Genomic DNA, 11,080 nt, shown 5'->3' with positions numbered 1-11,080 from the left:
CTAGCATTTTCCTTTCGCTCATTTATTGTGTCACATAAAATCGCATTGCCATTTGTACTGAACTGATATCTTGCATTTGTACACCAATTTCTGCACCGATATGTTAAATTTACAGAGATCACATGGGTATCCAGTTCCACCACTCAGAAACATGCCGTGCTGGTGCATACCATTCGGCATATGCTCAGACTCCCAGGTCCTGTTTTGTGTCCTCACAATATGCTGACGATGGTTACCGGGAACGGGGCCTTAACAGGGGGCGCCGGTCATGTAGTGTTTGAGGCTCCCTCCCCAGCCGTTTGAGCATTTACTCTCAATGAATCAATACAAACTGTATCAGTTGCTGCGACAATGTCAAACGTATTTAATGCATTGGATAGGTTGTGAGTTCGTGAATAAATGCAGCGTATGTATGTAAACATTGAACATCGAATGTCGCATTCAATGTTCTTGTGCGCCGTTGAATCGTCTCCGCTGGCATGCGTTAAAAATGACCTTTTTCTTAGTCAAAACCTACCACCAGAACCAGACCTTACACCCATCACTCCGGTGAGCATCACAATAAAAGACTATACTTATTGTCTGATTATGTTTATTATGAGAATGTACAATGAAATGACGCAAGAGCGGCTCAATAAGACACACATGGCAATGCACAACGAAACATATCAACAGACCAATCAAAACACAGCGAACAACTGACCATTTCAATACAAACCATCCTACAACAAGGTGTGTGATCGGAAAATGCCACAAAATGGCCGCAATATCGGATCAGATTAAAACCTGCCACCTTCCGCGACGCCGGGGAATTAGGGTAAGCAACAATGCACTAACGGGCGTGAGTCGATGATGCAAGTCGGTTGTTATGACATGGTCCCGCGATAAAATTTGAGCTTTTATCGGCTGATCACGGCCTAACATGCAATGTCCAACACCTCTGCAGAAGCTCACCTTCGTAAGGAAGTGGAAACACTCCCTAGGAATTCGTCTGCGTCTGCCGCAGGTAACCGTGGCTGGACATAAGTTCAACAACAAGACATGGCGATTTGTACTTGGCATCACAAGACTCCTACAATGCACGCGTCTCTGACTCATGACTACATGGACACCTTATAAAAAACACACCAAAACAACATAGCAGCACGTCCGAAGTAGCACCCATCACATGTCTCGTGCGGTCTGCCTCCTACAGCAGGACTAGTTCCGCCGCACCAAGCAAACATCAGACCTCAGCACCATCATTCCCAGGAGCAGCCTCCATCCTCGAGGCAGTCTCGTCAAAGGCGAACTGCCTGTTGTGCACAGCCCAGGCCGACTGGCACGGTGCGCAGGCGGTCCGCCTCGCGCACCAATGAGTATCCTCCAAATGCCCTGCGGCGCACGGGGGCAGCATGGCGAGCCGTCCCCGCACGCCGTCTGTTCCTCTACTGGATGTTGTCCAGAAGACCCAGAGCGTCCACCTCGAGCGCCAGGTCGACGGTGTGCTCCACCCATCCGGGCACGCGGTCCCAGAACTGGATGGCCGCCAGGCACCAGACGAGACCAACCAGCTTGGCGGCGGTGAAGTCGGAGCGCAGCTGGGCGGCCGAGTACCGCCGGTCGCAGCCGAGCTCCGCGAGCTTCGCGTTGAAGTGACGCCGGTACACGGCCAGTACGTCGCCCTCCACTTCGGCCATCACCCTCCGCGGGATCGAGAACAGCATCAGGTAGAGCAGGTCCAGCGCCGGGCTGCCCAGACGGGACGCCTGCCAGTCCACGGCCCGCACCTGCCAGTCGCCGTCCGGAGTCTCGCGCAGCAGCAGGTTTCCGTCGCGGAAGTCGCCGTGGCAGAGCACCCCGAAGTCGGGTGTCCGCTGCAGGAAGGCGTTCAGCAGGCGCACACTGGCCTGCTGCATGTCGGCCAGCTTCTGCAGCAGCAGGTTCTGGCCCAGCCGCTCCAGCCGGTCGGCCACCTTGGTGATGCCGATGCGGATGAAGTCGGAGACCTGAGCGCCGTCGGAGAGGTGGTTCTCAAGCAGGTACGGCAGCTCCACCGTGCCCTGGAAGAAGAGGAACGCGACCGTCAGCAACTGGTTCCGCTGAACTACGGTACTCCAGACCTTAAAAGTAATCACAAGCGCTTGAGCTGCTAAGCAATCACAACCATCCTCACATCACGCATATCTTTCTTTACTCAAGGTTAAGTGTGAAGCGAAATTCACACATCAGCATCTTGTTACCTATTGTGATCTTTACTTTATTTCATTTTCAACGAGTAAAACAAAGCATCCGGCCGCCTCAGCGACGAGTTCCTTCGATCAGCAACCATTAGCGTCTGGGCGACTCAGCAAACATGTGAAGCAGGAGCGCCACTAACAATGCCGCCTCTGTCGCGACAGGGCGGCGCCGGCTCGGCTGAGCGCTGCTGTATGCGAGCCGGTACCTTTGGGCAGACAATGACGGCCAGTGTTCTGCCCCCTACGGCTGCCCCGGGACGGCGCTAGAACTCACCGTCTCCTGGAGCCAGCAGTGCGATGTGGCCGCGAACCGCGCCAGACTGCGGACGGCGGCGTTCAGCTGAGGCTTCTCCAGCTGCAGTGACTCGGTCGTCTGCACAGAAAGACAACACCAGCGTTAGCGCTACTGCCAAGTTACAGTCGCCGGAAACATGCCTCGAAACGCCAGGCGCGATCGCAACTCCGCCGTGGCTGTCAACAATCTCGACCGCTAAGATAATGGCAAGCCCTTTCCACCGCTTGGCAATGCATAGCAAGAAGATGCACTCCTACTTCAATGTTTTCAAATCAGTTCAAACATAGAGTGAACAAACAATACATATGAGAAATTATTTGAAAACGTACCCAGTATCCCTTTTTCTGGACGTTTTCCAGCACAATGGCGCAGTCTGGCTCATCCAGCACCTCGGCATACAGGCAGGAGACAGTCATGTCCTGGATGTCACTGCTGCCGTGAAGCCGCTCAAAGGCCACCAGCTGGGGCAGCAGCTCCTTATAGATCTGTAACAAACGGAGAACACTGTCAGCACTCGGCGACACACGATTAAACACAGCAAAGGGCCACTGACCCTTCAGCCGTGTGTATATTAACCACAAGCGCGTGACCTATGTGATTACAGATGACGGCTGCACTTTGAAACTCGGTAGTTTTAATCCAGGGCCGTGGTTCTCATAGTTTCCGTCTCGGCGAATAAACATTACGGCAGACCTGTTTCGTCTGATATTTGCAGCGGGCGGTTAACCGTGCCCAGGAATGTAGTTATGTCATTTCAGTGACGGCCAAGTTTGTAACTCAGTAAACAGAAACTCGCCTTAAATTTCAATTTGCCCTTGAATAATTTCACAAGTTATATAACATAAGCAGGGTCAATAACACCCAGACGCAGTCATTGACCTTGCCCCATTCATTAGCGTGGTCGGTTATGTGTACGCGGTGTAACATTACGCTGGCGATGTTATAACACCCTGGGGGCATTGCCCTGTGCGCCGGACGACGGCGTGAGGCAACCCCACGTGTTTGACGGGGTCACGCGGGCTCGGCAGGGTCATGGCGCGACGCCGTCACCCTCGGAGGAAGCTCGGCCTTCGGAGTACCTGGCCAGACGCGCGCCCCTCAATTCGGGGAACTGCGCGGGAGTCGGGTGGCCATGGCCAGACACTGGACAAAAACGCACGGCGGGGCGCCAAACGGCTCACCGCGTACCGCCACGCACGTCGTGCGTTTTTTGACCCGGCGGCCTTTCTTGAGGATGACCCTGAGATGGAGGCCACCTTCCACGAACAGGGTGACACGAGAAGACGGCTCGCTGCATTTCGAGGAATGGACGAGGGAATTTCGGAGAAGGGATAGTGCGGGATGGAAGCGAAGGTGAGAACAGAATGTGCTTCGAAGAACGATTCTTAAAGACCATCTATGACGTGACCTCAGCAAGCGACCTTCAACCCCAGAAGACCACCGCAAGTTCTGTGAACAGTGAAACAAAGTTGTCCACCTCACATAGCTCATAGTCGCACAGTTTGCCTTCACGCGCCTTCCAACTATCACGCGGGTCGCACCACCATCTCAGCGCGGCTGACCGGTCGAACTGTGGTCAGACTGGCCGCCGAGGTGGTAAACACAGCACTACGGTCCGCCGCACAGCGCGAGTCGACTGCGGCCGGCGACCTTGACCCGTAAACGAGCCGCCAGTGGTCGGCAGCACGCGCCACCGCCCGGTCGGCCGGAATCAGCGGCGCCCGAGCGTCGAGCAAGAGCGTGCGCCCGAGCACCCGCACTTGCTTGACAGGAGAATGACAGCTAGTCACAGCGATTATCCTTGATGAAATCCGTTAGAATTTCGCTGCAAGACTCCTTCAAAAGGCCTGGTCTGTCGGCAGACATCCAAAGACGGGATCATGACTCAGAACGGCCGGCCTGTCAGGTGTGAGACGGATGGGCGGATCAGGGCGCCAGCCGTCGCTCGCTGACCGGACGGTCGGGTCAGGCGGAGCGCCTCGCCAAGATTGCGGTCGCCCGACCGCCCCGACGTGGCCCCTCGACGCCTCAAGGCCGCGCCGGGCTGAGGGGTAGCCGGAGAGTCTGCTTACTGTCCGGCCGACACCTGCGCCGCGGGCGCCGGGGACAGCTGCGTGCCCGACGATCGTCGGAGAGTCGCCGACGGCCGATGCCACCAAGGCCGGCTGGAGGTACGCACTTTTTCACGCCGAGGTCGGGTGTGGCGCGAGTTTTTTACGCGGCGAGAGGTGACTGAACTGCGCCAGTCAACGGCCCGCCGAAGAGCCGTTGGCGGCTGATTTGGGGGCTCCGCGTTCCTGTCAGACAGGCATGTCCGGACCGATCAGACGGCCACCTTCAGGCTACAAGTGACTTCAGCTCATTAGCCCGCCTGCCATTCGGACGGACGGAAGGACCGTGGCTTTACTATGGGCGGTCGTGGGAGTGGGTTGACTGGGCCCCTAGTACCGCCGACCGTGGGCTCTGTGGGGAGGACGGGGACGGCGGCCCCCGCATCCTGGCGCCAGTATTGCAAATCCAGCCGCAGATGCAGACGGATGTTGCAACACGGTCTGAAGATCACCGACAGTCCGTTCCTATTGCGATTGATCTCCCACCTGCACCACATAATGCTATCGGCATTCACAAGGACTTCAAACTACCGAGATAAAGGGGGCTACAACATTCCTCCTGAATGTAGTAGTCTCTTTGATTGCGCGGAAGGACACAACGAATCATTTGGCCTCACGATAAATACTCAAAAGCCCTATCAAGCAATCACTAGAGTTGATTGGTATGCAGAGGCCCCGGCATAGCGAATATTCGACGGTGGTCGGACGCAAAAGCAAGGTCCATGAGCAGTGTCTGCCTGGGACCCGCCTTGGCCGGCGGCGAACGACCTTCGTTGCCGCCGAGGAAGCGCCGAATATGGTCAGATTACTGGCTGCAATGTTGCCCATTCATTCAGCACGGCCTTCTTTGACAGGCCCATGGCAAAGTGATGGGCGTTAGAAGGCGGCCCTGGCACCTGATACCAATCAGACTGAGTTATTGGCCCACTGAGCTGTGCAGAAGACCTTCAGACGGCTCATGCGGGCGGGTAGAGGTAGCGGGCGTTCGTGACATGTGTATCGAGAAGTATTGTTAGTGATGCTGCAAGCATCATTCGAATAAGAAGCAAAATATAGCAGGAGACTTAGAACTTTAGCACTGGAAAGAGCATAGTACGCCCAGAAATAGTACCTATATTTCTACGTTAAATTCAAGTTTTTCTTTTGCTGTACTTCCCAAATTCAAACTAAAGGTCACACCTAATGGCGCGTGAGTCATCCCGTATCCCACGTGAGCAAACCGGACATTCCCTTCATTCCCCGTTTTTGTGTGGCCTTATGAAGGTCCCCGACCTCCCCGTCTAGACGGATCCAGAGACCCTCGCCGGCCAGGTGGTGTCAGCGCGCCGGTTTTCGGCAGGGGCACTGCCCGCTTCCGGAGGCGCGTGACTACGAGTCCAGACACGTCTTCCCCCTAGCGTCGTCCCCGACGAAGCAGGTGGCGGGCCCGCCCAGAGTGGCGCGGTATGACGTCATCGGCGCGCCGAAAATTGGCGCGCGATTCGCCGGCGCCACGTGACCGTTGGGCGGGGGCGCTGCCCGTGGGACAGACGGGTGACGTCACACTGTCTAGGGGGACAGGGGCCGAGGGTGAACGTCTGCCTCCAAGGCCGACAGGTGCACTGGCCACAGGCCGAAAGTCCAGCCGGGCACCGCTGCACGGGGACGACGAACCCAGCGCGCTAGTGACGTCAGGAGCACTGGCGCAGCTTCCCGCACCGGGAGCGCGCGGGAGTTCGACGGCCCGGCCCGACGTGCGTCACCGGGCCAGATACGAACGGCGCACTGCCCCAAGCTCGGTTCGACGAACGCTCCCCATGGGTGGCCAGAGCTCAGGTTACTACGCCTGGAGCCAAGCATGGGAAGTACAACGAGAGGCAAAGAAGACGTATGTATGAGTGGCTCTGCGCGGCTCGAAGAGCCGTGACTCGGCTGGCGGAGGATGGTATCGTGTTGTGTACATTGAAAGCCAAGAGGTCATACTGTTGGCGTCAGAAAAAGCCCTGGCGCCGGCTGTTTGTTGCCTCTCGGGGGAGACGGATTGAGGTCGCGGACGTCGTGACAGAGGTCGCCGCTGTCAAGAGACGAATGCAATTGCAGGGCCCCGGACCTGACAGGGACGGTAGTCCTAGTACTGTGGGACGGAGAGCTGCGGGGAACTTTACCGTGGCTGACGTCCTCAAAAACGGCGGGCGAGGGGACAATTGCAGCTATGAACGGTGTACGCAGATACATCGAAGTAAGCGACAGCTTAGTCGTCTTGCCCTCGGAGTCTCATGTCTGGCTCCCAGATGGGTGTGGCCATTTACGGTGATCCAAACCCAAACATTGGCTCACTGGCATTCATAAAAACTGCGTCGCATTATCAGGAAGAGTGACGACTCGAACTGCGCCATGCGTACTAAGCCGTCTTTACGACAGACAGGCCCTGGACAAAAACGGAGCCGGCAGAGTGTAAAACAGCGCCGGCAGGCCGGGTCACGTTTTCAGCCACGTTTCTCTGCGCTCGGTGACCGACGACCCGCTGTGAGTGAGTGACCGGTCGCGGCGCCCCGCCAGCCGAGTAAACAGAGGCGCGGAGCTCTGCGAGTACAGCACTCCCACCAACCGGCCGCCTGCCGGGAGTTACGTCACCACAACGTCCTTCAGACAGGCAGACAGGCAGGCAGACGGGCGAACGGACGGACGGCGCTCAACCGGCTCCGAAACTCGCCAATTACGGGACTCGGGGTACTCTCCCGGCGGACCGATTCACATTCTGAACGGTCCGGCGGCGGGACGAGCTGGAACCCCACACCTGGGCCCCTGCGGGTGGGGCGCCGGATGGACCGGGTTTAGGAGGCCCACGGTGGTGCGAGGGGCGCAGACGTCCCTGAGACGGCGCGCGGCACCGCCCCGATGAGCGCGAACCCCGTCGGACCTTGGAATAGGTCAGGCGGTCTGAATAGGACTACTCGAGAAACGCTCCGCTCCGACTAAATGGCCGCTGAAGGTCACAATTTGTAACGGAGTTCTCGTAGCTCGTAGCGCCCGTAATCGTAGTCCAGTAGTATGAGCCCACTTTACGATGAGTATCTCTGCAAATTACCTTTCCCAGCGCACACAGCCCGAAGGCTCAGGACACCAACTGGTTGAAGTCACAGGAAAACGTCCCAGTCTGAGCTCGATTCAAGCCGTCCGTCCGGGAGTAAACGAAACCGGCTGCACGGACTGAGACCGTGTTGACCAACTGGTATTGGGCCAAGGTCTCTGCCGGCGGCGGCGGCTGCTGACCACGGCGGTCGCATGGTACGGCCCGCGGCCGGAGACACCCATCACGTGACCACGGTAACCGCCGGAGACAGCAGTCACGTGACGCGTTGCTGGCGACTGACAATGGTGAGCGGTCTACAGCGGCCGGGAGCTACGGTAAGCGGTTGGCAGTGGAGAAGCCAATGGCGGCGAGCGCTACACACGTGGCGTATGACGAAGCGCGAGCATTCTTCGCGCGAGCGCGACATTCTTGACGAGACACACATGAGGCATGCTCAGAGTGCATTTAGCGACGATGGCTATTCAACAGTGGGGGAAAATGAAGCCTTCATTGTCAGACGAGACCAGACAGGTCGGACCAGCGAGTCGCCCGGTGACCATTGCAGTTTGATCGCCGATCAAAGGCAGATGACAATCGCCACCTTACGCGACCACCGGGCTGACGACTAAGCTCTGACCCCATCAGATACGCAGAACAGGCCCATAACTAGCCGACCGGGCCACTTACCGAGGTGCTTTGCTTATCACCGGCGAGCGTGCGCCGCCGGCGGCCGCTCTGTTGAATGGGCGAGGCGCCGGCCGCCCGTGGGCGCGGTCCATGGCTTTACTGCGCACGTGCGCTTACGAGGAACTGTTTACAAACAAACCAGAGTACGCTCCTGGCTGGCGGCGGCCGAACTAGCACGTACTGCGGTCAGAGAAAGCACATGTTGATGTGGCTCACAGAGGTGTGCGTGAACCGGTGGAGTGCGTGGGCCAGGACGCGTGCCCCAGTGGGGGCGCGGTCACTCCCCCAGCTGTTACTCTGTCGTGGCTGAGATGCACCCCAGGTGGCCACTGTTGCCACGCTGTTAACTGCCTCAAAACGACGCAACACACGCGAACTGCAATTTCTACGGCATTGCCGAGAGAAAAAGACACGAGGGCCCGGTAACGGCGCGGTTTACATGAATCACCGCAGTAAAAGTGAAAACTCGCCCGGTTTACGAGCGAGTACGGCCGTGCCGCTCGTGGTAACGGTGGAGCCCGGTCAATCATGGGAACTGACCAGCTGGTGGGGTTGCATTGCAACAGCCCGTGTTGAGCGGTGAAGTGGGGGCGAGGGAGGGCGCGTGCCACGGCAGCGGCGAGAGCCACGAATGCCCCCGGGCAATGAGGTGCAAATTGTCTGCAATGGGCCCACCATGATGGCAGTGGCTGCAATGGGTCGTCTGCGACTCATGCAGCTCTGCAAAACGAGCGCCGCTTTATTGATGGCGAGGGCGAGACATGGAATGCGCATGACTAGTGGTAGGTATTGGGAAAGCTCCAGTAACGACATGCTAACCGCCCCATCATCACCTAATCAGCGTGCCCGCGGTGAAGAAGTCTCCTGACAACGCCACTGGGGCAGGGAGACGTTGCATCTCTGGTGAGAACCTCACTTCCCGATTTTGCCTCAGGACGAATCAGCAAAATAAAGCGGACGCGAAGGGCCTCAGCTTGAAACTAGGTGAAGTGAGACCGGAATACTAATTACTGGTTGGTATTGGGCAGCAAGGCTCCTCACTGGGGCAAGGGGTAGGTTTCGGAGAGGAAACACCAGCTACTGCATTACTATTTTGTCCTAGTTTAATCTAAGGGCAGGAAGACATTGAACGTCAACCATGTTGAGAAATATCAGCGCTATCAAGTATCAACAACGGTTCAACGTTAGCGCTCAGACGCTAATGTGACATGTGAGCCTGCCCTCAGACTTCAGCATTGCTCAAGCATTTATTTTCACAGGCATCGTCTGCCACGCCGGCCGCGATGTAGAAGCGCCGTCGTGTTTAAAAATGTTGCGAAAGAATGAAACTGCTACAGCGCTAAATTTGTCGTTAGATAACACTTCTACGAAAACAAAGACGAAAGAATAACAAACAGCTAATTCATCAGTCTCAGCAGAACGTGCTAAAGGCATTGACCGCGGTTGGGTTGTTGTTCGTATTTTTAATTCGATTAGGTTTTTAAAATTTCGCTCTTGGAATTTGGTTGGATTGGAGGAAAACAACAAGAAACCTCAAAATCCCTCTTAACCTGACGATTTGTTGTGAGATGTCTATTAAAATGACATCCAAGTGCAATAAATAAGTGCAAAAAATTGATTTTTTTGGAAAAGGTGACAACGAATGGAATGAATAAACATTTTTTTATTTTTGATTGGTAATGTTTACATCGTGAGCAGGGTCTCACATTGAGCATACACTTCATGAAACTCTTTGAGACCCCACCAGGTTACTTCAAACCACCACCGTAACCCTAGCCCCCATCCCCCCCCCCCCAACTTGACCCTTTTACTCACCATGGTCTCGCAGTGCGACATCCGATGATCGATGACCACGCGACGCATCAGCTCGTTCTCCGGCAGCAACTTCACGATGACGTGGTCGATGACCTCCTGACCCAGGACGTGGCCCCGCGCCGTGAAGCAGCGCATGTCGGAGCAGGCGGCGATCTGGTTGCCCTTGAGGCCGTAGCTGTCGTGGGCACAGATGTTGTAGCGGTCGCCGTGCCGCCGGCGCAGGATCGACTCCAGCCAGCCGGAGGTGAGGTCGTCCACGGAGGTGGGTATGAGGGTGGCGGCCGCTGGTCGCGCCAGGTCGACAGGCAACGCCTGCACCGTCTGGCTCGCTCCGGACATGGTGACGGCGGGGTGGGGCGGTGGCGGAGCACGTGGTCTGTGCTGGACGCTGAGGGCGGCGTGTACTCTCCCTACAACGTCGCCAGCTCTACTGGCCGCCACGGCCGCGCGCCGGGCTTATCAAGGCTGAGCGGCGGCGCGCGCGGCACCTTCGAACCGCGCGCCGCCGCAGCGCGCGCGCGCGCCGGGGGCGGAGCCTGCTAGAGCTGTCCCCGTTTTGCGGCCAACCGGCGCGCGGCGGCCGCGGAGGGCGGAGCCACCGCCGCGCGCACGCATGGCATCGGGAGACATCAATCGCCAAAAGTGAAAGCGTCCGACGTCGGCGCGGCGCGGCGGCGAGCAGCTGCGGCGGTCAGCCGGTCAGCGACCTGAGACCCCGGAGAAAACTCCCCCCGCTCCCCGCCGCCCCGCTCCCCGCTCCTCGCCGTACCGCCATCCTGTCTGGGACTGCCCGTTGGCCAAGGTCCGCCCCGCCCCCTCCCGCCCCCTCCCGCCCCCGGTGCGACTGTCACCTGGCGCAGGACATTCAACCCACAGACATGGCCAGCGTGTTGCAATATCT

General features: G+C 57.6%; 1 protein-coding gene across 1 annotated transcript; it reads right to left on the bottom strand.

Annotated features, from left to right (window-relative positions):
* Positions 1 to 575: 575 nt before the first annotated feature.
* LOC122375501 lies at positions 576 to 10,863 on the bottom strand. Its single transcript, XM_043354913.1, has 4 exons — positions 10,180 to 10,863; positions 2,844 to 2,999; positions 2,494 to 2,592; positions 576 to 2,042 (listed from the first exon to the last, which is right to left on the bottom strand). The coding sequence occupies exons 1-4, from the start codon at positions 10,516 to 10,518 to the stop codon at positions 1,428 to 1,430; spliced, it is 1,209 nt and encodes a 402-aa protein (XP_043210848.1). The 5' UTR covers positions 10,519 to 10,863; the 3' UTR covers positions 576 to 1,427.
* Between the last annotated feature and the right edge of the window lie 217 nt (positions 10,864 to 11,080).

The sequence above is a fragment of the Amphibalanus amphitrite genome, unplaced genomic scaffold (genome assembly GCF_019059575.1).
Source record: "Amphibalanus amphitrite isolate SeventyFive unplaced genomic scaffold, NRLGWU_Aamphi_draft 001854F_arrow, whole genome shotgun sequence".
Taxonomy (NCBI): Eukaryota; Metazoa; Arthropoda; class Thecostraca; order Balanomorpha; family Balanidae; genus Amphibalanus; species Amphibalanus amphitrite.
Note: the sequence above shows the minus strand (reverse complement) of the source record. Positions and strands in the feature narration are given on the sequence as shown.